At 64.9% G+C, this 27,900-nt stretch overlaps 2 protein-coding genes across 5 annotated transcripts in view; one reads left to right on the top strand and one right to left on the bottom strand.

Moving 5' to 3' along the window:
• The window catches only part of DGAT1 (diacylglycerol O-acyltransferase 1), a 4,681-nt gene extending 504 nt beyond the window's left edge, over nucleotides 1-4,177 (top strand). The window contains exons 2-16 of the mRNA XM_054818581.1: nucleotides 330-476; nucleotides 604-689; nucleotides 837-889; nucleotides 982-1,087; nucleotides 1,179-1,316; nucleotides 1,416-1,490; nucleotides 1,603-1,706; nucleotides 2,102-2,140; nucleotides 2,250-2,291; nucleotides 2,551-2,595; nucleotides 2,687-2,799; nucleotides 2,941-3,006; nucleotides 3,115-3,202; nucleotides 3,297-3,359; nucleotides 3,540-4,177. Of these exons, the coding sequence (XP_054674556.1) occupies nucleotides 330-476; nucleotides 604-689; nucleotides 837-889; nucleotides 982-1,087; nucleotides 1,179-1,316; nucleotides 1,416-1,490; nucleotides 1,603-1,706; nucleotides 2,102-2,140; nucleotides 2,250-2,291; nucleotides 2,551-2,595; nucleotides 2,687-2,799; nucleotides 2,941-3,006; nucleotides 3,115-3,202; nucleotides 3,297-3,359; nucleotides 3,540-3,686 (1,312 nt within the window). The 3' untranslated portion in view covers nucleotides 3,687-4,177. The remainder of the gene's footprint in view (nucleotides 1-329; nucleotides 477-603; nucleotides 690-836; nucleotides 890-981; nucleotides 1,088-1,178; nucleotides 1,317-1,415; nucleotides 1,491-1,602; nucleotides 1,707-2,101; nucleotides 2,141-2,249; nucleotides 2,292-2,550; nucleotides 2,596-2,686; nucleotides 2,800-2,940; nucleotides 3,007-3,114; nucleotides 3,203-3,296; nucleotides 3,360-3,539) is intronic.
• Nucleotides 4,178-4,350: 173 nt separating this feature from the next.
• Nucleotides 4,351-23,233, bottom strand: LOC129203174 (casein kinase II subunit alpha-like). Of its 4 annotated transcripts, none has more exons than XM_054817289.1 (13): nucleotides 23,038-23,233; nucleotides 13,801-13,936; nucleotides 11,589-11,700; nucleotides 10,654-10,755; nucleotides 9,781-9,831; nucleotides 8,779-8,838; nucleotides 8,226-8,309; nucleotides 6,887-6,997; nucleotides 6,461-6,562; nucleotides 5,695-5,795; nucleotides 5,327-5,475; nucleotides 4,966-5,055; nucleotides 4,351-4,862 (listed from the first exon to the last, which is right to left on the bottom strand). In XM_054817289.1, the coding sequence occupies exons 2-13, from the start codon at nucleotides 13,899-13,901 to the stop codon at nucleotides 4,747-4,749; spliced, it is 1,179 nt and encodes a 392-aa protein (XP_054673264.1). In that variant the 5' UTR covers nucleotides 13,902-13,936; nucleotides 23,038-23,233; the 3' UTR covers nucleotides 4,351-4,746. The 4 variants fall into 4 exon arrangements, with proteins under 4 accessions (XP_054673264.1, XP_054673263.1, XP_054673266.1 ...); XM_054817288.1 differs by having other exon boundaries at nucleotides 23,063-23,233; XM_054817291.1 differs by lacking the exon at nucleotides 13,801-13,936 and having other exon boundaries at nucleotides 23,038-23,230.
• Nucleotides 23,234-27,900: the final 4,667 nt, after the last annotated feature.

Genomic DNA, 27,900 nt, shown 5'->3' with positions numbered 1-27,900 from the left:
AGACCCCCCCAGTACCGGGACAGACCCCCCCGAGCGCAGCCATGGCACCGAGGGCGGCTGTGCCACCAGAACCGGCGTGGTGACGGCTAATCCCCCGGTGTGGCTTTAATTTAATTAGCGGGTGAAAGCGAGCTGAAGGGGTTTGGCCGTGGCCGGCACACGGATCGGCTCGTGCCGATGGCGCCCGGTGGCCGTGCCACGGTGCCGTGAAGCCCCTGGGTGGTCGCGGGTCCGGCCGACCGGGTCCGCCCGTATCTTGGCCAACGCTGGCGCGTGACTCACCGTGCCACGTGCCGCAACCCTTGCACACGCTTGTGGCACCGGTGACGCAAGAACGTCCCTGAGCTGTCCCCGACCCCGGGGCACCCTGGGGGGGTCCCCGGGGAGTTGGGGGCCCCCCCCGCCGCCTCCCCCAGCGTCTCCTTCCTCTTCCAGGTCCTGAGCAACGCTCGGCTCTTCCTGGAAAACCTCATCAAGTGAGTGGGGGGCCCCGGGGAGCTCCCCCCACCCCGTGGCGGGGTCCCTGAGGCTGCGGGTGTTTTGGGGGGGTCCCTGTCTGGCCTGGGGAGCCGGCTGCTCAGGGGGCCCCCCCTCTCCGCGCAGGTACGGGATCCTGGTGGACCCCATCCAGGTGGTCTCGCTCTTCCTCAAAGACCCCTACAGCTGGCCCTCCCTCTGCCTGGTCATCGGTGAGCGGCCCCCCCCGTGCGCGTGTCCCCCCCAAGCGGGGATGGTGGGGGGGGGCTGGCAGAGCCCCTCACCCCGAGTCGGGGCTGCCGGGACAGAGTCCTGCACCTCCAACACCTTCCTCCTCCTCCTCCTCCTCCTCTCTGCAGTAGCCAACGTCTTTGTGGTGGTAGCCCTGGCCCTGGAGAAGCGGCTTGCGGCGGTGAGCGCCCGGGGGGTGCTGGGTGCCCCCTCCCCGTGCCTGGGGGTGCTGTTTGCCCCCCCCAATCTCACGTCCCCGTCCCCCCCCCGCAGGGGTCCCTCTCGGAGGGCGCGGGGGCCGCCCTGCACGGCCTGAACCTCCTGGCCATCCTCTGCTTCCCCGCCGGCGTCGTGCTCGTCGTCACCTCCATCACCCCAGGTGAGGGGGGGGCCCAGGCTCGGTTGGGGGGGGGGGGGGGGGGCAGGATTGGGCCCTGCCCTTCCCTCCCTCACCCCCCTTCTCCCCGCAGTGGGGTCCGTCTTCGCCTTGGCCATCTACACCATCATCTTCCTCAAGCTCTTCTCCTTCAGGGACGTCAATAAATGGTGTCGGGACAGGAGGGAGGGGAAAAACGCCCCCCCGGGAAACGGGGACGGCTCGGCCGCAGGTACGGCACGGGGGGGGGGCGGACACGGGGCTCGTCCTGCCCGGGGGGGGGCTCATGGGTCCCTTCCCCCCCCTCACGGGTCCCTTCCCCCTCTCCCAGCTGCGGGGGCCAAGAAAGCCAACGGGGACGTGGGCAAGAGCAGGGTCACCTACCCGGCCAACCTCACCTACAGAAGTAAGTGTCCCCCACGGACCTTGGGGGGTCCCAGACCCACCGGGGGGGTCCCCAACCCACCAGGGGGGTTCCCCGGCTCTGCAGCCCCATGTGCCCCCCCCCCCCCTCGCAGATCTCTACTACTTTCTCTTCGCGCCCACCCTGTGCTACGAGCTGAACTTCCCCCGCTCCCCCCGTGTCCGCAAGCGCTTCCTCCTCCGGCGCCTCTTTGAGATGGTGAGGGCTGGGGGGGGTTTGGGGGGTCCTGCCGGGGGGGGTTGGGGGGTTCTTGGGGCCCTGGGGGGTTGGGCTTGAGGCTGGCGGGATCCTGCCCTCTGCTTCCACAGCAAAGGCAGCAGGACTGGGGGGGGTGAGATGATGGGGGGGCTCCCTGAGACATGGGGAAGGGTGGGGGGGTCCCTGGGAAGGGAGGGGTGATGTCTGGGGGGGCCCTGTGGCGGGAGGGATGGAGGGGCTCTGAGATGGGGGAAATGACTGGGGGGGTCCCTGGGATCATTGCGGGGGGTCGCTGGGATGGGAGGGGTGATGACTGGGGGGGTCCCTGAGCTGGGGGGGCCGGGTGCTGCCGGGTGCCCCCACTGCCAGCTCCGTCGCTGCCTCTTGTCTTCCAGCTCTTCTTCATCCAGCTGCTGGTGGGGCTGATCCAGCAGGTACGGGGGCGCTGGGGGGGCTGCGCTCTGCCGGCGCCGGGGGGGACTTGGGGCTCCCCCCTCCCCGGGGGGGGGCTGGTGCCGGCTCCAGCCGCCTTTTCTGTTTCAGTGGATGGTGCCGACGATCCAGAACTCCATGAAGCCGTTTCGGGTGAGAGACGGGGGAGTTGGGGGTGGGCAGAGGCTCCCAGCCCCTGCCTGCTCCCAGCCCCTGCCTGCTCCCAGCCCCTGCCTGCTCCCAGCCCCTGCCTGCTCCCAGCCCCTGCCTGCTCCCAGCCCCTGCCTGCTCCCAGCCCTGCCTGCAGGCAGCGAGCCCCTGCCTGCTCGGGTCCCTGCCAGCTCCTGTCCCTGCCCTCTCCCCGGGCTGGCGCGGGTCCGTGGGCCAGGGGTGACGAGCGGCTCCCTTGCAGGACATGGATTATTCCCGGATCATCGAGCGGCTCCTGAAGCTGGCTGTGAGTAACGCCCCCCCCCCCCCCCCGAAACGGGTCCCCCTGCCCTGGGGGGCAGCCAGCCCCCCCCATCACGGCCCCCATTCCCCCCCAGGTCCCCAACCACCTCATCTGGCTCATCTTCTTCTACTGGTTCTTCCACTCCTGCCTGAACGTGGTGGCCGAAGTGATGCAGTTTGGGGACCGGGAGTTTTACAGGGACTGGTGGTGAGTGGTGCTGCTGTCCCCACGTGTCCCCCCCCCCCCGTCCCCGAGCTGGGGCGCTGAGCTGTCCCCAGGGGGGTGGGTGGTTTTTTTGGGGGGGGGGGTGGAGCGGGGCTGGGGCAGCTCTCGGCCTTTTCTCCCCAGGAACTCGGAGTCGGTGACCTATTTCTGGCAGAACTGGAACATCCCTGTGCACAAGTGGTGTCTCAGGTACGTGGGGGGCACAGGAGGGGACCGGGTGCCCCCCCACCCCTGCTCTGTCCAGGGGGGCTGTGGTGCTCCCGGCCCCCCCAACACTAACAGGGTGCTGCTCCTCAGGCACTTCTACAAGCCCATGCTGAAGCGGGGGGCCAGCAAGTGGGCAGCCCAGACGGCCGTTTTCCTGGCCTCCGCCTTCTTCCACGAGGTCAGTGCCCCCTCCCAGCTCGGGGGGGGCTGCCTGCGCCCCCCAGTCCCTCCCTGGGGCTGGAGCTGATGCCGTGTGTGTCCCCCCCCCCCAGTACCTGGTGAGCGTCCCCCTGAAGATGTTCCGGCTCTGGGCGTTCATGGGGATGGCGGCTCAGGTAAACCCGGCGCTGCCCCGCTCCCCACGCCGGCACCCGCGGGTCCCCCCAGGAGAGACGAGGGGTGGGTGGGCTACAGCCTCGGGGTGACGGTGGCGGGGGGGGGGGGGGTCCCGCAGCTCCTGCAGTCGAGCCCCTTTGGCAGCAGCCGCGGGGCTGAGGCCGCCCCGTCCCTTCCAGATCCCGCTGGCCTGGTTCGTCTCCAAGTTCCTCAGGGGTAACTACGGGAACGCGGCCGTCTGGATATCCCTGATCATCGGGCAGCCCATCGCCGTCCTCATGTACGTGCACGACTACTACGTGCTCAACTACGAGGGCAACCAGTGAGGGGGGGGGAGGGAGGGGGAGAGCGGCCACCCTCCCTCCCGGTGACCCTCGGACCGCGCCGGTGCCGCTGCCTCGTGCTGCCGTCTCCGCGTCGGGACCGGCCGGCGGGCGTTACCGTCCTGTCGATTGAATGTCGGATCAATGCAATAGCCCCGGGGGGGGGCACACACACACGGGTCCCCCCCCCCCCCGCCCTGACTGGGGCAGGAGCTGGCAGGAGCCTCCTCTGCGTTAAGGCACTTTAAAGGACCGTCCCTGGACTGTGACTGTCCCGTCCGTCCCCGTCAGAGGTGGCCGTCAGCCCTGCCTGCTCCCCTCCCTGAGGCAGCTGCCCATGCAGGCAGCTGCCTGCGGCCCTGCCCTCTCGCTGCCGGGACCTGCTGCTGCCTGCCGGCCTTGCTCTGGTCTCGCTCAGCCACTTTTTAACCCTTTGAGATTGTATCTGTCAAAAATCTGAGTGATTAAAGTGTCTTTTTTTTGTTTGTTTTCCACACCTGGCTCCAGCCTCGTTCCTCCCTCTGCACGGCTGGGGGGGCTGGGGGTGGTTTTGGGTGGGTTTTGTGTGTCCTGAGAAGCCACTTTAGGGGTGTAGGACACCAGCCCCCCCCCGCCCCGCACAACACCTCCACCCCCCCCCCAAGAAGAAGCTGCTGCTCCTGCCGTCCTGTTAGGGACATAGAAAATAAATTTTATTATTCATTTTAGATTTCTACACTGTAGTCGCGTCACTAACCATGATCTGAGCAGAGCGCGGCTCAGGCCCTGCCCCCCACAGACACACCACATCGGCCTTGGCCCAGCGCCGGAGCGCGATAGTGTTACTGCACAGAGAAAAAGAAAAAGGAACCTACACGTTTTTTGCTTTTTTTTTTTTTCCCTCCCATATTCAACAAAAATAAAAATAAAATTCCAGAGTGCCCCCACCCCACCCCATTTCTGCCTCCGGGCAGGGGCTGCCGGCGGTGGGTCGGCGTCGGTGGCTGTTGCGGGGCGGCAGGGGCAGAAGGCAGGCGCGGCACCGGCCTCGGCGCTGTGGGAACGTGGCGGCGGAGAGGTGAGCTCAGGGCTGCACGCCGGCTGCGGCGGGGACCGGCGAGCCCAAAGCGTTGGGAGAGGAGATGACGGGTGACGCGGCCAGGCCGCCGATGGGCTGCGACGCGGACATCGAGGTAATACCTGCACCGGGGAGAGAGGGTCAGCGGGCGCGCTCGGAGCCAGCGATTCTCAGCCCTGGGGTCCCCAGCGAGTCCCCCCCACCCCGGTCGGGTCGGGCACTCACCCGCCAACATACTGGAGGAGCTGACGGGCGTGTTACTGGCCGAGAGTCCAGCCGAGGTGCCGATCCTCGCCGGGTCTTTTGCTATGGGGTCTGCAGGGCAGAGGGGGGAGGCAACGGGCGTCAGCGAGGGCTCTCCGCACGCCGAAAGCCCCCAGGCTCCCCCAGACAGAGCAGCGGCGCCGCGGCGGGGGGTGGTGGGTGGATGGGCACAGAGAGGCAGCGGCAGGGACGGAGCTGCACCGCGGGCGCCGCAGGAGGACCAGGAGGAGTGTCGGGGTGGTGCTGGGCAGGGGGTACAGGCAGGGTGAGGAACACGGCAGCCCCGAGGAGCTGGTGCGGGCAGGGGTGCGGGCAGACGTACAGAAGTAGGGATGCTCCATGGCGTCCCGGGCTGTCAGGCGCGTCTGGTGGTCGTAGCGCAGCAGCTTGTCCAAGAAGTCGAGCGCCTCGGTGCTGACGAGGTGTTGGTTCTCGCTGTGCACAAAGCGCTCCCACCGCTTCCGCGAGTGTCTGCGAGGAGGAGGAGGAGGAGGAAGAGAGCTGCATCAGCACCATGCCCTGCGCCGGCACCTTGAGCTCACCTCCTGTGCTGCCCCCCCCGTGCCCAGACATGGGACACCACGGCCGGTACAACCGCCGGTTTGCTGCCGGAGGAGCGAGGCCAGGCCGCTGCGAGGGAGGATTTTGGCGGGGGGGGGGGGGAGGGCTCCCTGGCTGCCGCCCACCCACCTGCCGAGGATGTCGTTGAAGCGGGGATCAAGCTCGATGTTGTACTTGTCGATGTAGTCGTACAGATCCTCTGTCCCCAGCACTTTCGCGATGCGCACGAGCTGGCAAAAGGCGGGGGGGGGGGGAGCAACGCTGAGGGCGATGGCAGGACGGGGTTCCTGCCGCACCCTCACAGGCCCTGGGGTCCCCCAGCGAGGACACAGCTCAGCGGAGCTCCGTGGCCAGGGAAGGGTGTGTTCCCGGCCCTCCCCAGGGTGGAAAGCAAAGGCACGGCCTCGCACTCCTTCCCTGGGGCAACTGGAAGGCACACGGAGCTGCGCCGGAGCCGTGCCGCGCTCCAGGACCGGCATTCCAGAGCTGGAGCTGGAGCCGAGCCCGATCGCTCCACCTCGCCCCGAAGGCAGATGCAGTGGGGAGCACCCGGCTCCCACAAACCCCCGAGCCCACAAACCCCAGAGCCCACAAACCCCGGCTCCCACAGCCACAGGACCCCGCAGCCCAGGACGCTGCAGGCCCTTCCCCGGGCTGCGATGGGGCTCAGGGGCGGCCGGGCACGGCCGCGTTTGCTGCTGGTACGACTGGCAACCACCGCCCAGCTCCAAATCCACATCCCGTCAACCCACCGTGGCAGCAGCAACGTCTGGAGTAACCGAAATAGCTCCCGAGCTGCACCGCGGCTACACCCCCCCCTCCCCGGGCGGGTGACAGCTCCCGTCAGCGCCTCCCAGTACAAACCAGTGCTTGGCTCCCCTGCCCTGCGGCTCACCTGATCGTAGTTGTCGTGGCCGTGGAAGAAGGGCTCTTTCCGGAAGATCATGCTGGCCAGCATGCAGCCTAAGCTCCACATGTCTAAGCTGTAGTCGTACATCTGGAAAGGGCGAGAGGAGGGAGAGGGGGGGAGCTCAGCGAAGCGCTGGGAACTGCCAGCCCGGGGGGGAAATACGCGCCGAGGGGAACGGCAGAGAGCCGGCAGGTTTCTGGCACCGCAGCCGGCAGCTCCGCCGTCTCCAACGCAGGCTTCAGGGTCAGAGCCTGAGCTGCACGTGGTCTCATCAGTCACGGGCAGGAAAACGACACCAAGCAGCCACCAGGACAGCCGGGCTGTCCCCAGAAAAACCTGACGGCCAGGAGAGAACCCGGGGACGCCGCGTCTCCACAGCCAGGTTCCGCTGTCGGCCGTGCCGGGACGTACCTGGTAATCCACCAAGAGCTCCGGTCCCTTGAAGTACCGCGACGCCACCCGCACGTTGTACTCCTGGCCGGGGTGGTAGAACTCTGCCAGCCCCCAGTCGATCAGGCGCAGCTGGAGGAGAAGGGGAGAGAGGACGCGTCCAAGAGGGACCCGCAGCCGCCCCTCAACGCCGTCGCAACCCCGAACCCGCCGCTCTCGGCCACAGCGGTGCCGTGCCACGGCGGTGGCCACACCGGGGTCGAGGGGGAGGAGGTGACGGGAGCATCTCGGGGGGGGGTGGGGGTGGGGGGGTGGGGATTTCACCCCATTTTTCAGGTCTTTGTTTCAAACTTTGAACTCCAGGGGACGTGCAGCCCCCTCCCTGCCCCAGCTCTGTTCGTTAAACCTGCAGACGATGCGCCAGGTCGTTAATACCGAGCAATGCCAGGCCTAGGACGATCCCCGTGGAACCTGGGCAGCGCTGCCTTCCTCTCTGACAGCAAACCGGGAAAATTCCTCTCTAATTACGGCTTTCAGGCTGCTTTACAGCTACCGTATAGGAAACACACCTAAGCCACGTTTCCCTGGTTGGCTTACGCCAGAAATCGTATGAAAATCGAGAGATTTGTATATATGGTGTCTGCCGTCCACAAAGAGCCTCTCCAGGGGTGTTGCGGTTAATGTGGGGAGAGGAGAGGCTGGCTGAGCCGCGACGCCTGCGAGCACGGCGGTTACAACAAAAGGCCAGGCGCAGGGGCATGCCAGGCTGCGACGAGGAGGAAGATTTCAAAGGGCACGGCGCCCAAAGAGCACCGGGGGGGGTTCAGCCCCTTTCCGGTCCGATAACGGGGGGCGTTCACCGGCTTTGCCGGTGCCACAGGGAGACGCCCAGCCTCCCCCCCGCCACGTGAGCAGGCGCCTTTTTGAAGTGCGTTTTATTTGAGGTCCCAGCTGTTACAGAGGTGCTGGAAAAAATCTGGAGTTACATTTACAAGCCCCAAGCAGGTGGCAAATAAAAGGAGTTTACTGGATGCAGGTGGGGGGTTTTACGGCCGCCTGTATTTCCAAACAAACAGCTGCAAATTCAGCACCCCCCCTCCCTGTGCCGGGGTCTGCCGGGGCCCACGTCTAACCGAGGTCGACCGGGATTTAAAGGCGACGTTCTCCTGCCTTCATACGGGCTCGGGAATACCGGCGCTGCCAGAGACGGGCAGAACCACGCGGCATTAACCGCAGCAGCTAACCGGCACGGCGCAGCGGATCCCCTCCCCTCCGAGAGGCAGATCTGGGCTGAGAGAACCGTCCCGGCGCTGCCGCGCGGCATCTCCCTTTTCCCCAGGGAGCGGGATGCTCGCCGTACCTTTCTGTGCTCGTGATCAATCATGACGTTGTGTGGCTTGACGTCTCGATGCATGACGCCCATGCTGTGACAGTAATCCAGCGCCTGCGGACAGAACGGACGCCGTCAGACGTGAGGAGGCAGCAGGATCGGGCAGAGAAGGGAGGCAAACCCCGTCTGTCTCCCTCTCCAACCCCGCCGGAGGAGACGTCGTGCCGACGGAAACCTCGTGCAAAGGTTCGTCGTCTCCCCACGGCGCCTGCTCTGACCCAAACCCTGCAGACGGGACGCTGCCGTCGATAAATAATAAATAAGATAAAGAACATGGCTTCTGCTTCTCAAGGACACGGTGCCCTCGCGCTCGGAGCCTCCCCTCGTGCGATGGCCCAAGAAGCCATCCCGTGTGGACAGCTGGGCAACGGTCCAGCAGGGTTGAGTAGCCAAACAAGCTCCGCTCTCTGCCTCGCACTCCTACGCGCAGATTCCCCGGGGCAGATTTAGCAGCAGGTCTCTGCTGGAGTGAGGATTGTTTTTTTAAGGACTGCGGATCTCCCAGCCCTCCCCAGGAGCTCACCTTTAGGATTTCGTACATGTAGAACCGTATGTCAAAATCGGAGAGCGTCTGGTACAATTGCTGCAAGAAGGAAGACGAGAGAAGTTGACAAAACACAACACGTTTATCCGCTGGCACCAGCCATCTGTGCCGGCGCAGAACAGACACTCGAAACTGGGGCCCAGTGGCACCGAGAGGCAGCTTCGCACCCCGAATTTCCCCACCTGGAACTGCCGGCACAGCGCAGGGAGGAACCAAAGTCTCGGTCTGGCTCCCTGGCCCTCGCAGCGGGCACGTGCCCTCCCCGCTCCCGCCCAGGAGGGGACCAGGGACCTCCACAGCCCCACCGAGGAAGGATTCCGTTTCCCATCCCGAGGACGGGGGATGAGGATGACAGAGCACGCCTCGCCGCCCTCGCAAAACCCCAAGAGCAGAGAGCAATTCCCCAAGACCGCCCGCAGACAAGCCCTGGGGACAAGGATCGGGTGGGAAAAGGGTGATATCGGGACTCGGAGCACATTCACTGCTCGCTGAAAACAGAACCGAGCAGCCGCCGGCAGAGCAGCTGCTGGTTTCCCAACTCCTACAGCCCATCTCGACACCCCTCCTCGTCTCAGCCCAGGCTCCGGCGACGTGAGGCGAGGCTCAACTAATCCAACATTTCAGCCTGAAAATTGGCCAACGCCAGATTGCGAATACGAGCCCGTGACGGCCAGCTGCTGGAGCGGCGTTGCAGGGAGGAGACTCGGGGACAGTCCCTAACACGAGCGCTCTGCCCCTGGCTCTGCCCGTAACTGCGAAAAACCCAGCTGGCCACAGCCCCAGATCCCCTGGCCCCTCTGAGACGGCGATGCCGGCCCTTCCTGTGCCGCCGCGTGCCTCTGAAATAGAGAACCGTTCCCTCCCCGCTGCGAGAAGGCGCCGGAGCGGGTCGGGAATCCCTCCGGCAGGCAGGGTGCGATGCCTGCTCTGCCCTCCCAGACACGCCATCAGCGGGCGTCTGCAACGGCGGCGGTCGCTCACCTTGAAATCTGTGTTGTTGACATGCTCGAAAACCAGGGCAGGCGTGCGGGACTGCAGGACAGCAACGGCGGGCCCGGAGAGGGAGAGAAAAGAGAGCGGTTTAGCCTTCCCCACGGCAGCAGAGCGCAGCGGGGACCAGCAGAGCTGGGTGCGGGCGAGGGGGAAGCCAGGGAGCTCTCCAGGTCTGGTTTAGGAGAGCGGTGCGAGCTAAAACTCGCCGCCTGTCCCCTGCCTGGCAGCCCCGAACCCGCGGTCCTGCCTGGATCACGCCGGCCGGGTTAGGAACTGTCGGGGACAGCGGGACATCCCGACAACGGAGGGAAAAGCCGCTCCTGGGAAAGAACCGGGAAACGCCACGAAGGAAACATCGTTCTGTCCCCTCGAGGATTTTGGGGGTGTGGAGCACCCAGGCACGACGGCAGAGGAAAACCTCCCCGCGCCTGACTGGTTTGATGACGGCACAACCGTCACTCAGCCGCTGGGTTCACCCCCGTTTGCTGCCGCCCATCCTCCTCCTCCTCGGCCTTCGCACAGGCCACGAGGAAGCGGCCTGACGCCACGCAGGACCAGGGCGGTTGCGAATCCAGGCGACCCACCGGGGAGAAGACATCCCTTGCTCCTGGCCGCTTTTTCGGGACTGGGAGAAGACAGTGCTGGAGGCGCAGCCCTCCTCCGCCTGCCGCTGCCGCGTCGGCCAGAAGTCTCTCCTTCCCGTTCCTACCGTCTCAGCAGCGCTCTGACCGGGGAACGGTCAGAAACGGGGAACCGAGAAACCCCCGGGCTGATTTCAGAGCTCAGAGAGAGACTCTTAAGGACCCCCGAGGACTTTCCGTCACACCCTGGGGGTCAGAGCTGCCCCTTCCCCGTCCTCACCACGGGGTCCTTCACTATGTCCAGCAGGCTGATGATATTGGGGCCTCCTCGGAGATTCTCCAGGATCTTAATCTCACGTTTGATCTTCTTTTTTTTCACAGGCTGAGAAAAGAGAAAACGAGAGCCGGTTACCAGCAGACAGACCTCTCTGGCCGCTCCGGCACGACGGGCTGTACGCGGCGAAGAAAATGAAAGGGTTTAAAGAGCGAGCTTCGTTTCTTCAAGTCCCGGGTTAAATCTTTTGATGGAAACTTTGGAAACAGTTACCCAAGAAAAGCACAGCCCAGGGAAACGGCTCTAGCTCCGTCCGTGTCTGCGTGACTCCTCAGCGCTGCCGGACCCGCAGCCCCCAGCCCGGAGAAGCCCCCCGTGCCCGCAGAGCCAGCTCTGGATGCGTGCGGAGGGCCTGAAGCTGACCTGGGTCTGATTCCCGCCCCCGATGACGGGACGTTCCTTCTGCCTTCCCGGCAGCTTTCTGCCTCTCCGCCACCGGCTGGGCGAGACACCGGGCAGGAATAATAACGAGGACATTTCTCCCGTTCTCGCTCGTAACCCGCCCCGAGCTTTTCTTAGCGTGTATTTCTGTGGGGCTCCTTCCACCTTCGCCGTTTCTCTCACAATATCCTGAAGATCGTCCCCACACATTATAATTCGTGTATCCTGCAGGCTCTAATTACACACGGCTTGGCAACACCGCAGAAATTAGCTTGCTGCCACAAGCCGACGAGCCTAAACACGTTCCGTGAGCGTAACGAGGCCGGAGAAGCAGGACCGCCAGCTGCCTGTCTGTCAGGATGCCGTTAGCTCTGGGGAGCTCGCTCCGTCCTGGGACAAAAAGCATCCCAAAACATCCCAAAGCGTCCCAAAGCGTCCGTAGTCCCCGGAAGATGCAGAAGCATCGGCAGAGGAAGAAAAGGGTGAGCAAACACACCTACCTTGAGGATCTTCACAACCACTTTCTCGTTGTTGGTGATGTTGATGGCTTCAAAGACTTCACTGTATTTGCCGCGGCCGAGTTTCCGCACAAGCTGATAGTCATCTTGGTTGCTGTCGGGGAAACAGAGAAACGCGAGATGAAGAGATTACGCCCGGCTCAAAACCGAGCGCGCCAGCAGCGTACCGCCGTGCCCAGGGCCGGAGAGAAGCAGCTGCCACCGCAGAGCGGCGTGCAAACCGACCGGCGAGCACCGCTGCGCTGCCGGCAGCACGGGCGGCAGCGCGCTGGCTCAGCACTTTCCACGTGGAGATGGCCACCAGACCTCGCAGGCGTTACGGGGAGCTCGGGGAGCGACACCGCCCCCCCCCCCCCTCCAAACCACTTGCACGTCCTGCGGGTAAACCCTTCCGGCACGCCGAAAACGCTTCTGCCGCCTCCCACCGCCAGCCGGTACACTCCCTCACAGCCTTAGCTCTGCTCCGGGTCGTGCGGAGACGCTGCCTTTCCACCTTTCCCTCTCCTCCGTCGGGAAGAGGAGGCGGTGGGCTGCAAGGACTAGTTCTCTGAAACTCCAGAGCCCACCAGCAGTTCGTTTACGGCAAAATACCCGGCACAAAGATTCCCCCAGGACCCCTCCTTTGTACAGGGGCGTAAAGGATCTCGCACGCCCAAGGATTTGTAAAAATAAATATTCCGGACGAGAAATCAGAAGAAAATAAACCAACTCTTGCCCATAAACACCCCCCCACCACGTATTTAAATCCGCTAAAGTCTAACCAAAGTCACCTGAGGGGACTGAAGAAGTATCGGCAATTATTTCTGCTACGCCGAGGAAGGCAGAGGGCCTCCGGGGATTTGATAAGGATAAACAAGTCAAGGAAAGAAAGGGAATTACAGGCTGGAAAGCTTGACTTCACAAATTGCTAATTACCAGAGACGATACGGGAGATGACTTGTCAGCACCTCGAGGAAAAGAAGGAGGGTTCGAACCCCGACCGCGCCGGGCTGCTTCGCTCCTTAACCTAAGGTTACGCTCGGCAAATGCGAATAAAGGGAGCGTGGCGAAGCACGCGTTACAGACGGCGAGGATTAATTCATCCTCGCTAGGAACCGGACGGGAAGGCTCGGGGTCAGCGTGAGGGAGAACAGCGACTGCAAGGGTCGCTTGGGTGGAGAAAAGCAAAACCACCAGCCCGAGATGCTCGCGGAAGACGTGGAATTCCCATCCTGGAGAACCTGAAGGTTCCTCAGGGCTCTGCCGGGGATTCGGAAGCAGATAAAAAGCTTTTCCTTTCGAGGTCGCCGGTACCAGCCACCGGCGTTAGGGCGGAGAGGAGGGAGAGCACCGGGGAGGGCTCCTAATCCGGCAGCGACCCCCCGACGGCTGCCGCCCGCAGCCCCCAGCAGCCTCCCCGGTGCCCAGGCACCGGCTGGCTCGGCAGCCTCAGATAAAGGACTTATTTTATGGATTTGAACCACAACTACCGCACAAAGAGCGGGCTCCATTCCCTGGCGGGCAGCGTTCCTTCGGCCCGAAGAGCCGGGCGTACGGCTTGGGAAGGAAGATGCTCTCGAGCAGGGGAGCGTTTCTTGCTGACGAGCGCTACGTTAATACCTGAGAAGTTCAAAGCTGGCCCCTTTGCCCAGCCCGTCGCCGTATAAAACAATCAACTGGTCGTCTTCGTTTCGAGTTCTCAGAGACTCAAATCCTCAGGGGAACTCCGAAAAAAAAAAAAAAGTCACGAGACTTTCGCCTTCGGCCTTTCAAACGCTCCAGGACCGTTCCCGAGCTTCCCGACGTTGCTCCCCGTTATTCCCATCGGTGCCCCGGGGACGGACAGCTCGCTTTTGCCACTCATCCTTCCTTCCCAGCGATAAGAAAACCCCAAACCCTCACCACGCTTCTTTAATTAAGCGCTTGCTTAATTAAGCCAGGCACCCAGGTCTATTTTAACCACTTAAATAGAAGCGGCTCTACCTGCCAAGCTGCCGAGGAGCCGCAGGCTCGAGCCCAGGGCTCCCTGGGAAATCGGGCCCCCGTTTCCCACCGGGAAAAAAAAACCAAACCGTCGGTTCCCCGCTCCGCTGGGTGCCGGCCCTTCGCACCACGGTGGGAACGGAGGTTCCGCGACCTGCCCTCCTGCCTTCGGCCGGGCGTTCGTCCCCGCACGGGCCCTGGCGTAGGTCCCCCTCCTATCTCCCAGGCGTACCCCCATTCCACGACGTGCGACTCGTAGTCCCAGTACTCGCGGGGTCTCTGAGTGTTCACGTCTGCATAGACCCTGGCCCGACTCGGCACTGGCCCCGACATGCTTCCACGGCCAGAGGCGCAGTACCTCAATCACCCTAAAAATACAAACACACATGAGTTGGGGTGAGACCAAGGCACTTGTCAGAGGAACAGGGGAAAGAGGGGGAGCGTGTCGGGGCTGCCGAGCGAACCCAACGGAGCGGGGGCTGCAGAAAGCGAGGGCGGGCGGGAGGCGGCTGCCGACCTGCTGGGAAGCAGGATTCGGGGTTCTCCTTCCCGTCTCTTCCCCCCCACCCCAAAACCCCTCTGCCCACCCCGGGGGACACTTCAGCCAGGGGCAGAAACCTCCCTCTGCTCTCCGGCAGCCCTGCCGCAGTTAGGAGCGAGCACCACCAGGTCCTCAGCCCGCTGGTTTTGGCCTGAGCCTGTGTCCCCAACGGGAGGAAAACGGTCAAATGGAGACGCGGACGCCGACAGGAAACGTTGGCAGTGCCGAACTCCACGGCGCCGGGATACACGCGCACACGGAGAAAGCGGGTCTGTCCGGGATGGGGAAGGGAGCTCAGCCCGCCGGGAAGGCGGCGCAGACCCAAAACGCAGCGGCGGCTTTGCTGAAGGAGCAGCCGTCGAGACGGCCGGCCTGGCTCTCAAATCCCCCGGGAATTTCCCCACGTTCACCTCAACGGCAACGGCATCGGCTCAACTCCTTCCGCCGGCTGCGCTGGGCCTCTCCCCGCGCACCGGCGGGGACGGAGGCAGCTCTGGGTGTCTGGCACGAGCAGAGGTCAGAGCCGGCCCCGGCAGAGGCTGAGGAGCCCCACACCAAACCCCGTCACCTCCCCAAGGACACGGGGGACAGAGATCTTCCATCCCCCGACGACCAGGGACAACGTGAGCCGTGTGGATCCCGCAGCGAGACCCCGACTCACTACACCAGCAGCTCTCCAGGAGCCCACCGGCCCCAGCGAGACCGCACGCGAGCCCACCGGCCCCGGCAAGACCGCACGCTCTCGTCTTGCCGGCAGCCCCTCCGGTACGTGCAGCGGGGCAGCTCCCGCTACGCGCCGGCAAGCCGGAACCCTCCGGGCACAACCGGGCGGTGAAATGTGCCGTGGAGGAGAGGGTCACGAGTCCGGCTGCGAGCCAGGCAGCTGCTCCCCCTCCTCGGGCAGCACCCGGGGAAAGGGGATACACAGCCGTGGAGGAAATATTTTGGCTGAAGAACACGGGCAGGTACCGAAACCCCGGCTCTTCCCCCGCCAAGAGACGGCAGGACACGGTGCTGAGCTGTCAGATGCCCAGCAGTCCTCTCGCTGTCCCCCGTCCTCCTACGGCAGTGGGAAACTAAGCCTTGCAGTCAGTCTTGCACCCAAAATAGAAAATATTCTGACACAGCAGCCCGGGTTCTGTTCTTGCTGAGGCAAAATCAGCCGCGAGCCCCGTCGCAGCACGGTCGGCGAGTCTATAAATCAATACGAGCTCTGGCCAGCAAGGAGCGCCGCGCGTTTAGACGGCGCTTTTGCATTTTTAATATCCTCCGCGAGGGTTAATAAAGCATCTCCAAAGGTAGAGGCTGCCCAGCTGGTACAGAGCCAGCGGGGAGGCAGCTGCCTGCAAGCCGCAAGCGGAGCTGGGGCTCAGACGGACAGGATCGGGCCCCTCCGCCGCTGCAAAGGCTGCTGTCCTCCTCTGTCCTCTGCCGCCCGACACGACAGGGGTGAGCGGAGCTCATCGACCAGGAAAAAAGGGAGATTTCTGCCAGGTTAACGGGCTCCACCAGCCCAGCCAGGACCCTGCGGCCCCAAGCAGGGTTTGGGGAGGGTGGGGAGGTAAAAAAACCGCTCAGAAACTGAAAACGGAAAAAACCACCAGGTCCCAGCTGCAACCCGTCAGTGAAATGGTGTGCGCATAGATCCTGGCGGTGAAAACGAAGACGTTCTGCTCAGCAAAGAGCAAAAAGAAAGTTATTTGGAGGCAGAAAGAATATCCTGGTGTTCTGCCCCCCCACCCAGCAGACATCCCGGGAGAGGCACAGCGGGAAGAGCACACGCTCCCAACAGACCAGAGCGGGAGGCTGGGGCGAGGGAAGAGCCAAGGCCGATGACTTCAAAGAGAAGGCGCCATTGGCGGACGCGGCGTTCCCATTTATCCTCCCGTAGCGCCGGGGCGAACGCGGCACTCTCAAGGCCGGCAGCGGGCAGGATCGGGCCCGCTGGCAAGGCCGACTCCGGCGGAGAGGTGACATTTCTGCTGCGGCATCGCTGGCGTTGTGAAATCGGGGTGAAAAGTGCTGACGGGGAGAAGAGAACGACCGCAGAGACATTAGAGAGGGAGAAAAAAATAGCAGGAACCTTCCTCGGGGAAGGAGGCAGAGGCCGAGCCTACGGTCACGGCACCGCAGGCTCAGCATGACCCTCTGCTCCACGCAGGGAAAACCCACCCGTGACGCGTGGAAAGCCATCAGATGGGCGACTAACGAGCCCGGGGCAGGAGGAGGCTCCATGGGGAGCGTTTCCCCGCTCCCATCCACTGCGACATCGTTTACGTGCCGGTGCCGGTGATCTCCCCTCCGGCCGAAGCAGGCTCGCTCTCCGCGGCACGTTCTCCGGCGCCTGAGGCTTTCACACGTGAGGTCGGGGAAATAAGGCAGGAATCCCGTCATCCTGCCCCACTTTTTGAATATTTTTAACCTGAAGAGCTCAGGAAAAAAAAACCCAACCTCTGTTCTGTGCTAATTTCAGGGGTTTGGGGTTTTCTTCCCCCTCTAAAGGCTTTAACGGAAGCAGCGCGCTCTCAGGCAGCTTTCAGCTCCGTGCATCCCGGGTCTCAGAGATGTCAACTGCAGCCGGGGGCTTCTTGGGCTTCCTGTTTTTACTGATTTTAACTCAAAACCACCGGCGGCAGCTCGCCGGCTCCCCATGTTTCCCCATCGCGGAGTTTGCTCCCGGCTCCTCTCCGCAGGAAGCAATCGGTTGAGGATTTTTAAACTGAAATAACAACCGCAAGTGGGATGAAGCGTTTGGTCTCTCTCTAAAAGGGTGGCGCCTGCCCTTCATCTGTTTTTGGGAGCGTTGGGCACCATCCCTCCCCCCTTCTCTCGGCAGCGCAACTGGAACGTAAGAGCATTATGGGAGGGGTGCCGAGATGAAAGGCCCCCCCCCCCCGATGCTGGTTAAACCACCCTCTGACGAAACGCAGGCAGAACAGGCAGCATCCCTGCCTGGACAGGCCCCTTCCCCTCGGCACAGACACAGCCCCCCCACTGTCCCCCCCGAATCCCTTAGGACAAGGGGGTGAGGGTCACTGTGCGTGTCCCCCGCCGCAGCACCCCATCAAGTAACGCGGCTCAGAAACAGACCCAGGTGGGAGAAACCCCGCGGCGGCCGTGGTCCCACGGACCACCAGCACCCCCCACAGCGTCTCCCCCATGCCCACACTTCCACAGGGACCCCGCCGCCGCCCCGCAGCCCCTGCCCAGAAGCCCGTACCCCCAGGCGAGGCCGAGGCTGCCGTCACCCCCAAGGAAGCCAGAAGCCGCCCCCAGGATGGCACCGGTCCCCTTGGCTCCTCAGACGTGGCCTCCCCTCTCCAAATCGCGATTTTCTGGGCTTTTCCCACCGGTTAGACTCCTTGGCCAGCACCGCGGCTTTTGGGCTCTGGGAAAAGCCACACGTCTTCGCGGCGCTAGAGGAACTCGCAGCCATCGGGATTCCGGGAGAAGGCAGCAGAGAAAAGCAAACCGAGCACGCAGACACGGAGAGCAAGAGCTTAATACCCAAACTTCCAGCTCTGGGGAACAACCCGGAGCAACGCGGTGAACCCAAACGAGAAAGCTCCGGACCGAGAGGACAGAAGCAGCCTGGAAACAAGAGCCAGGCTGGACGCAGCTCCGCATCCAACCCCAAAGCCCGGCTTCTCCGCTCGGCTCCAGGGCAGGCTGCCGGCAGAGGGGAGGATGGAGGAAAACCCGCTGCCACCTCCTATTTTAGCCGGTTATCGACCGAAGCGTGCTCCTACTTTCCATCCGCTCCAAGGAACTCTGCACGGCGCAGCCCGGCCGTGCTGCCGGCAACACCTCCGACACGGGGTTGTCCAGACAGCTGGCATCCCGCTGGATACGGAGGATTGGGGGCAGCCAACGCTGGGCTCCGGCCGGAGCTCGGCAGCACCTTCACCGTCACACGGTGTAAACCCACAGGCTGCGGAGGCTGAAGACATCCTGAGGAGCTGCAGGTGAAAAATCCACCTGTAAACAGGGATTTCTCTGATTTAATAAGGGGCAGGAGGTGGCGGGGCCGCTCTCCGGGGGGATTTTAATAAGCACAGAGGGAAAGAAATCAACTCCACATCTTCCTTTAAACTCATCGACACATTAGAGGTGTTCTCGGGGGCATCGTCCACACACCGTGTAGGGGAGAAAGCAGGAAAACACCGATTTGGGAACAGGCCGAGGATGGAAACACGGCGGAGGAACGACAAGGGCACGAGTGGGAACGTCAGCTTGGCCGGGAAGCCGGGAGCGTCGCAGAGAGCCCGGGCCATCCAGGGAAATCCTGAAGGAGATCCCTGGACTGTGGATGCTTCCAGATGCCGAGGCCACTGCCGAAAATCTGCTTCAGGCAGCGACAGAGGGAAAGCAAGGACAGAGGTTTGCAGGAGAGAGGCGGCCTCTCTGATGGGACCCATCACTCCGGCTCCCAACTGCTCTCCGGCTGCCCAGCACGGTACGGAGCAGGGAAGAGCAGGGAAATCCCTGCCCCGCGGTTCGGGAAATGGAGGGTGACCTGCAAACGGAGAAGTGCGTTTGCTCGTCAGAGGGATCCGGGGCCGATATCCAACACAAGAGCGAGGGATCCGCACCAGATCCAGCCGGCGGGCACAGACAATGATTTTCCTCCCGTTCCCAGCCGCCGCGCTGGGCTGACATGTCCCGCTTCTCCCCCACAAAGGGGTCTCTGAGCAAGTAAATACATTTACGATGGCCACGGCTCTTTTTTTTTTTTTTTAAAATCGACTATTACAGTAAATTCCAGGTGTAATTCCTGTCCCTGAGGCTCGGCACTCCCTTGCCGGGGGACGGCAGGGCCTGAGTTCCGCGCTGATGGGAGGGATGGATCCCGGGGACCGGGCTGGCACCCCTGGAAAAGCCCGGCAAGCGCCTCGGCGCTGCGGGAGCAGCCGGCTAAGGCTGAAATCCGTAGCGGGACAAGGTGGGCAGAGGAAGCAGGGCAGACCTGTGTCCAGGCAAGCCAAAGCTTCTCCTCGGCACCGGCGGGTACAGGGGTACGGGGCAAACCCTCGCTGGGCAATTTCACCCCCCAATTTCAACCCCCGCCACAGCAGAAGACCGTAACCCCCCACCTTGGGAAGCTCAGCGACCAACCAGAGCTCGTCACCTCTGCAAACGGCGCACCCGACCCCCCCGTTTCTAACCCCCCACCGGCCTGGCCGATGACGGGGACAGGGCCGGGACACCCTACTCCAAATGCAGAGTCCGCGGGGACAAGCGAGTCCTGTCCCTGAAGGACCAACCGCGGGGGCTGTGGCCTCAGAGCCCCGCTTTAGCCCAAATTATTCTAAAATTCAGGCTCCCTGGCCTGTCCCCACCCCCCCGCCCCCGGCTCCCTTCCCCTTGTCCCAAAACGAGTTTTGTCAGGCCGCAGCTTTCAGCCTCGCGGTGACAAAATTTTTTGCCGCAGGCAGAAAAAGCCGATTGAGCTTAATCCCAACGGCGCCCTGGTCCCGGCCGGCGCGTCTCCAGCCCCGTGGCTGCAAGGAAGGGCACGTCTCCTCCCTCGAGCCCGCCGCTAACGCATCTACGCTGAAGGCGCGGTGCAGGCAGAGCAGTGTGGGCAGAGCGCCCTGCCCAGGTATTGCCTGCATCTTCACCTGAGGCTACAGGGTCCATCTGGGCCGGGATGTGGGTCCGGGCGCAGTTTGGTTGGACCGGGATGTGGGTCCGGGCGCAGTTTGCCTGGGCCGGGATGTGGGTCCGGGCGCAGTTTGGTTGGACCGGGATGTGGGTCCGGGCGCAGTTTGGTTGGACCGGGATGTGGGTCCGGGCGCAGTTTGCCTGGGCCGGGATGTGGGTCCGGGCACAGTTTGCCTGGACCGGGATGCAAGTCTGGGTGCAGTCTGGCCTGAAATCGTTTCCACAGCCGAGCTGGACGACCGTGGCCGGCTCAGGTTTCCGGCCTGAAATCCCGGCGCTGGCACAAGCGCACGGAGAGATGGACCCGGCATTCCTGCGTGCCCGGGCAGCCATGCCTTTCGTCATCCTCCGACAGGGAAGCCTCTTGAGCCAGGCGTTCGATAACGTACTTATTCAATTATACTGCTGCGATTGCTCCGTTACATCCAAACCCAGAGCAGCGAAGAGCCGGGAAGGCAGCGGTTTAGGGTGAAAGGGCTCATTTGCCAGCGCAGGGTGGGCTCCACTGACTCCGCACACAAATCTCGTCACCAGCCCATTGCTGACGAGGAACCGTGTCCCCTCTCCCGCAGGCCCATGGAACCGTCGAGTCGTTGGGGCTGGAAAAGGCCCTTGAGAGGAGGGATCCAACCGCTGACCCAGCCCTGCCCAGCCCACCACTAACCCATGTCCCCAAGCACCACATCGAGGCGTCTTTGCAATCCCCCCCGGGACGGTGACTCCAGCACTGCCCTGGGCAGCCTGTTCCAGCGCTTGGCAGCCCTGTGGGTGAAGGAATGTTTCCTGAGCTCCCATCTAAACCTCCCCCGGCACAACTGGAGGCCGTTTCCTCCCGTCCTGTTCCAGTTCCCCCACCAGACTTGTGCTCCGGACCCTTCCCCACTTGGTTCCCCCTTTGGACACGCACCCAGGGCCCAAACCCATTCCGCTTCGGGCGGGACAGCAGGGAAAAAGGCTCAAATGCCTGATTGCAGCAGGCAGGAGTGCAGGCAGGCAGGAGTACAGGCAGGAACCATCATGGGGCCAATCGCCTCTGCCTCCTCATCCTCAAATCTCTCCCTGCCACGTTTTCAACCGCAATTCCACTCGCCCAACGGCTGCAGTGATACAAACTCCCCTCCTGTCCTCAAGGAACCGGAGCCGCGCAAGTCGTCCGCAGAGTTTCGGCATTGCCCCCCCACGTCCTGATACCGAAGAATTTCTCCAAAGAGCCGCGAGAAGCGGGTGCCGCCAGGAGAGCAAGTTTGGTTAACGCCGGGCTTGGGGGAGGAGGGGAAGCAGCAAGGGGTCGATATCCTAAATTTAGACGTCCCCGCATCACGCAGTGAGTTTCAAGGTGGCCGGAATAAACAGGAGGATTTCAGAGGAGGAATCGGCTGAAACCCGCGACAACGGCACAGATGTCCCATCGGCATCTCCCACGGCCAGCTGGGAATGCCGGTGAGACCGCAGACCCACGGCACCCGTTAAGGCAGCACCCGGCACACGGCGCGACCCCAGAACCACCAGAAACGCTGCCGCGCTGGGGTGCCGTGCTCTCTCCCTCACATCGGCTTCGCCGGCGTTTCTCGGGACGGCAGCCGGTTTCACGGCTTACTCTCAGCAGAGACCGGCGTTTCCTAAGGGAAACGCTTTAAAAAATTCATCACCGGTGCCTACGGTGGGGCTGGGGATGCGTGGGGCCTGGCAGGCGCAGGCAGCACGGGCAGCTGCCCGTCCCTCCTCGCATCCCCCTGCGGTACCCCAGCACCGACACACGCCGTCGGGTCACCGCGTCACCCGCACAGGACAGGAGTGACCTCACGGTGTCGGACACCGCTGCCCACGCCGCGCCCTGCCCCACAGCCCTGCCCCATGGCGTCCACGGCACCTCCCTGCCCCACGGCACACGAGCGAAGCCCTCAGGAAACGGGGGCCGGCAGTGGGACAGGCCCCCCCTCCCACACGGCCCTGCACGCCTGGGCACACCCAGCCCCACCCAGCCCCACACCCCCCCACACCTGGGCACACCCACACCCCCCCACACCTGGGCACACCCAGCCCCACACACCCCCACACCTGGGCACACCCACACCCCCCCACACCTGGGCACACCCAGCCCCACACACCCCCACACCTGGGCACACCCACACTCCCCCACAGCTGGACACACCCAGCCCCACACCCCCCCACACCTGGGCACACCCACACCCCCCCACACCTGGGCACACCCAGCCCCACACCCCCCCACACCTGGGCACACCCACACTCCCCCACAGCTGGACACACCAGAACCCCTCGGGGTGTTGCCCATGAGGTGCCCCCCCAGCGAGCCCCTTCCCACACTGCTGAACCCCCCAACACCCCCTTCTTGCACACCCAGCACCCCCGTTCTGTCGCCTCCACACCCCGCTGCCCTGCCCCACACTCACCCTCAGACACCCCACGTGCACCCACACCCCCCCAGTCATCCACACCCCCCATGTTCACCCCCACCTGTACTTAGACACCATCACACTCGCACCCACCCCCACAGTCCCCCCACGCTCACTCGTGCATCACCACACTCACCCTCACCCACACCCCCACACCCACCAGCACCCACACCCCCACACCCACCCACACCCCCACGCTCACCCACACACCAGCACCCACGCCCCCACACCCACCAGCACCCACACCCCCACACTCCCACGCTCACCCACACACCAGCACCCACACCCCCACACCCACCCACACCCCCACACCCCCACGCTCACACACACCCCCACACTCACCCACACACCAGCACCCACACCCCCACACCCACCCACACACCCACACCCCCACGCTCACCCACACACCTGCACCCACACCCCCACACCCACCAGCACCCCCACTCTCATCCTCACTCTCACACACCCCCTCACTCGCGCACACCCCCCCGCTCCCCTGACACACTCGCCCAGCCCCCACTCCCCCCGCTCACCCTCACCTGCACTGACACCCCCACCCCCACCCCTCACGCTCCCCCCGCACTCAGACACCACCACATTCACCGTTACACACGCACGCCCTCCCCCCCCACACCCCCACTCACTCACACCCCCCAGCCCCACGCTCACACCGGCACTTCCACCCCATCATGCTCACCCCCCCCCCACGCACACCTCACCCACTCACCCCCCCCTCACCCCCACACCCCCCTCACCCCCTCCCCCACTCCCTCACCCCCACTCACCCCCCCCATCACCCCCCCCCCTCCTCCCCCCCCCCCCCGCACCGACGCCCCCGCTGTCCCCTCACCGGTCGGGCCGGGGCCGGGGCCTACCTGGCCGAGCGCCGCGGCCCGGCGGTGCGGGGAGGGGCGCTGCCTCCCCTCCGCTGGGGGTGACAAGATGGCGGCGGCTCCTGGCGGCGGCGCCGGCGGACGGCACGGGGCGGCACGGGGCGGCACGGACCCCCGGGCCGACGGGGGGCGCCACCGCGCCGCCGCCGCCGCCGCCACGACCCGGCCGGAGCGGCGCCTCCCGCCCCGACACCGCACCCACACTGCGCCTGCGCGGGGCCGCCGGGGCGGAGCCTGCGGCCTCTCAGCCCGGGGCGTCCGGGGCCGCCGGGACAGGGGGGCCTGGCGCCAGTGCCACCAGTGCGGGCAGTGCTACCGGTGCTACCGGTGCCACCAGTGCGGGCAGTGCTACCAGTACCACCAGTGCTACCAGAACCGGCAGTGCCAGCAGTGCGGGCAGTGCCACCAGTGCTACCAGTACCACCAGTGCCAGCAGTGCGGGCAGTGCCACCAGTGCTACCAGTGCGGGCAGTACAGGCGGGCCTGGCACCAGTGCAGGCAGTGCTACCAGTGCAGGCAGTGCCACCAGTGTGGGCAGTACAGGCAGTGCTACCAGTACAGGCGGGCCTGGCGCCAGTGCTACCAGTGCTACCGGTGCCACCAGTGCGGGCAGTGCTACCAGTACCACCAGTGCTCCCAGTACAGGCAGTGCCAGCAGTGCGGGCAGTGCCACCAGTGCTACCAGTACCACCAGTGCCAGCAGTGCTACCAGTGCTACCAGTGTGGGCAGTACAGGCGGGCCTGGCACCAGTGCAGGCAGTGCTACCAGTGCAGGCAGTGCCACCAGTGTGGGCAGTACAGGCAGTGCTACCAGTACAGGCGGGCCTGGACCAGTGCTACCAGTGCTACCAGTGCCACCAGTGCTACCAGTACAGGCGGGCCTGGCACAAGTGCCACTGGTGCGGGCAGTGCAACCAGTGCCACCAGTGCTACCAGTACAGGCGGGCCTGGCACCAGTGCCACCAGTGCTACCAGTGCCACCAGTGCGGGCAGTGCTACCAGTACCACCAGTGCTACCAGTGCTACCAGTGCCACCAGTGCGGGCAGTGCCACCAGTGCCACCAGTGCTCCCAGTACAGGCAGTGCCAGCAGTGCGGGCAGTGCCACCAGTGCTACCAGTACCACCAGTGCCAGCAGTGCTACCAGTGCTACCAGTGTGGGCAGTACAGGCGGGCCTGGCACCAGTGCAGGCAGTGCTACCAGTGTCACCAGTGCCACCAGTGTGGGCAGTACAGGCAGTGCTACCAGTACAGGCGGGCCTGGACCAGTGCTACCAGTGCTACCAGTGCCACCAGTGCTACCAGTACAGGTGGGCCTGGCACAAGTGCCACCGGTGCGGGCAGTGCCACCAGTGCTACCAGTGCCACCAGTACAGGCGGGCCTGGCACCAGTGCGGGAAGTGCCACCAGTGCTACCAGTGCCACCAGTGCGGGCAGTACAGGCGGGCCTGCCACCAGTGCAGGCAGTGCTACCAGTGCAGGCAGTGCCACCAGTGTGGGCAGTACAGGCAGTGCTACCAGTACAGGCGGGCCTGGCGCCAGTGCCACCAGTGCTACCAGTGCTACCGGTGCCACCAGTGCGGGCAGTGCTACCAGTACCACCAGTGCTCCCAGTACAGGCAGTGCCAGCAGTGCGGGCAGTGCCACCAGTGCTACCAGTACCACCAGTGCCAGCAGTGCTACCAGTGCTACCAGTGTGGGCAGTACAGGCGGGCCTGGCACCAGTGCAGGCAGTGCTACCAGTGCAGGCAGTGCCACCAGTGTGGGCAGTACAGGCAGTGCTACCAGTACAGGCGGGCCTGGACCAGTGCTACCAGTGCTACCAGTGCCACCAGTACAGGCGGGCCTGGCACCAGTGCGGGAAGTGCCACCAGTGCTACCAGTGCCACCAGTGCGGGCAGTACAGGCGGGCCTGCCACCAGTGCTACCAGTGCCACCAGTGCAGGCAGGTCTGGCACCAGTGCCACTGGTGCAGGCAGTGTGACCACTGCCCCAGGCCTGCCACCAGTGCTCCCAGTGCTCCCGGTGTTACCAGGCCTGGGATCAGTGCTCCCAGTATTCCCAGTAGTCCCAGTGCTCTTGAGTCTGGGACCAGTTCTACCAGTGCTCCCAGTATGGCCTGGTCTGGGACCACTCTTCCCACTGCTCCCAGTATTTCAGCTGCTCCCAGGTCTGGGACCAGTGCTCCCAGTGCTCCCAGTGTTGTTGGATCTGGGATCAGTGCTCCCAGCACTCCCAGTATGGCCTGGTTTGGGACTACTGCTCCCAGTTCTCCCACTGCTCCCAGTGCTCCCACTGCCACTGATATAGCCCCTGTCCCAGGACCACTGCTCCCAATATTGTTGGGGACACCTGCTTCCAGTACTCCCAGTGCAGCCTAAGACCAGTGCTCCCAGTGCTCCCCATTCTCAACCCCACCTCCCCTTCCCCATCTCTGTGTCCCTGCACCCCTGTCCCCGTATCCCCATGTCCCCACCCCCACATCTCCGTCCCCATGTCCCCGTCCCCAGAGCCAGCCCAGTGTCCCCAGACTATGGGGGGGCTGGAGGTGCCGGGGGCCCTTCCTGGCAGCGAAATCCATCAGGTGCCAGCAGCCGGGACAGGGGACCCGTCCCCGACAGCGTGGTGACATGGTGACGCCCGCAGTGCCACGGAGCAGCGCCGAGGGGTCAGGCACTGCGGGGTCACCCGATGGCACCGGGGTGGGGGCCCCGTGTGGGCACCACTGGCGAGGGCACCTGTGGCAGGGCACCCCCCCGCATGGGCACCCCCTGGTCTGGGACACCCCCCCCCACACACAGGCACCGGCAGCGTCCCCCTCACTGGGACCCCTCCCCACACTCTGCCCCCCCCCAACATTGGGACCCCCCCATCTGCACTGGGAAACAGCCCGGCACTGGGAATCCCCCCCAGTGGGGACCCCCAACACTGAGACCCCCCCAGACACCAGGATCCCCCCCAGTGGGGACCCCCAACACTGAGACCCCCCCGGACACCGGGATCTCCCCACAGGGATCCCCAACACTGAAGCCCCCCCCGGACACTGGAATCTCCCCACAGAGTTCCCCTCCCCTTTTGTGCCCCCCCAACACCCCCATCCCTGGGCCCTCCCATGGGACCCCCTCAGGCCCCCCCCTGCACCCTGCCCCGCTTTGCAGCACCCCGGGGTGCCTGGAGAGGGTGGGGGGTCCCAACGGCCCCCCAAGCACCCACAGCACCCCGAGGGCCCAAAGTGGGGGGGCAGGAGACCCCGAGGGGGGGCAGAGCGCACCCCAAAGCGGGGACCCAGCCTGGGGACCAGGGTGTCACCAGCACAGCCGGGTTGTGGCGGGGGGGGGGGGGCTGCCACCCCTGGCTGCCCTGGGGGGGCTGGGTCCGCGTCCCCCTTCAGGGTCAGCGGCGGCCGCTTTGATCCCCGAGGCGCAGCGCGGGCGAACAAAGGTGCATTGAGCCCGGGCAAAGGGCCCTTGTCTGCCCCGCGGGGGGCTGCCGCGTCCCCCCCCGGCAGCACCGGACCCGTTCCGCCAGCACCCCGGCACCCGCCACGGCCGGGGCCCCGCAGCACCCATGCAGCCGGGCCAGGCAGTGGGTGCCCCAGGAGCCCACCACCCGCGGGGACTGGGGGGGCTGGTCCTGGGCGTTCGGACAGGTGGGCTCTGCTGGCTCACCGGGATTGTGCCGGCTCACCGGAGCTCTGCCGGCTCACCGGAATTCTGCCGGCTCACTGGGATTGTGCCGGCTCACCGGGGCTCTGCTGGCTCACCGGGGCTCTGCCTGCTCACCGGGGCTCTGCTGGCTCACCGGGATTGTGCCGGCTCACCGGGGCTCTGCCTGCTCACCGGGGCTCTGCTGGCTCACCGGGGCTCTGCCGGCTCACCAGGGCTCTGCTGGCTCACTGGGATTCTGCCGGCTCACCGGGGCTCTGCCGGCTCACCGATAATGTGCTGGCTCACAGGGGCCATAGCGGCTCACTGAGGCCGTGCCGGCTCACCGGTGCTGTGCCAGCTCGCCGGTGCTGTGCCAGCTCACCAGGGCCATGCCAGCTCACCGGGGCTGTACTGGCTCACTGGCTTTAATGGTTTACCAGGGTCATACTGGGTTACTGGGATGGTACCAGCTCACCGGGACTGTACCGGCTTACCGGGCCCGTACCAGCTCACCGGGGCTGGACCGGCTCCTTGGGACCATTTTGGCTCAGCAGGGTTTTACCGGCTCACAGGGAGTGTGCCGGCTTGCCGGGACTGTACCAGCTCACCAGGGCCGTACCAGCTCAGTGGCACCGTACCGGCTCACCAGGGCTGTGCCGGCTCACCGGGGCCTGGTGCCGGGTTTGGGGGTGCAGGAGAGACCCCCACCCGCAGCTCATCCGTGGGGACACGGGGCCGGTGCCAGGGACGGGCGATGCCGGATGGGCAGGACATGGCCACGCGGCCGGATTGTTCCGGTGCCCGGTGGCGGCACAACGCCGGGATAAAGGCGCATTGTGCCGGCGGCAGCTGGGGCTCTGCCGTACCAGGGTGCCCCAGTAAAGGGGCCGGGGCCGGCGGGGTCGCATGGCCCGTGGCCGGCAGCACCCCAGCTCCCGTGGCCGCGCCGGCACTGCCAACCGGCACCCCGTGGGGTGGGGAAAGGGCCGGGAGCCGCCAGCCCCGGTGGGACCCCCCTCGCCCCCCCGGCCCCCCGCAGCCCCTGACACCGGAGCCGGGCGCTCGGCCCCCCCGGCCCGCAGCCCCTTAATCCGGGGAACAAAGGGCCATTGAGCTGCCCCGGCCACAAAGGGCCCTTGTTCGGGCTGGGGGGGCAAGGGGGGGTGCGGGGCAG

This window comes from Grus americana, chromosome 2, assembly GCF_028858705.1.
Source record: "Grus americana isolate bGruAme1 chromosome 2, bGruAme1.mat, whole genome shotgun sequence".
In the NCBI taxonomy this organism is placed as follows: Eukaryota; Metazoa; Chordata; class Aves; order Gruiformes; family Gruidae; genus Grus; species Grus americana.
The sequence above is the reverse complement of the archived record's forward strand: the minus strand, read 5'-3'. Positions and strand labels throughout refer to the sequence as shown.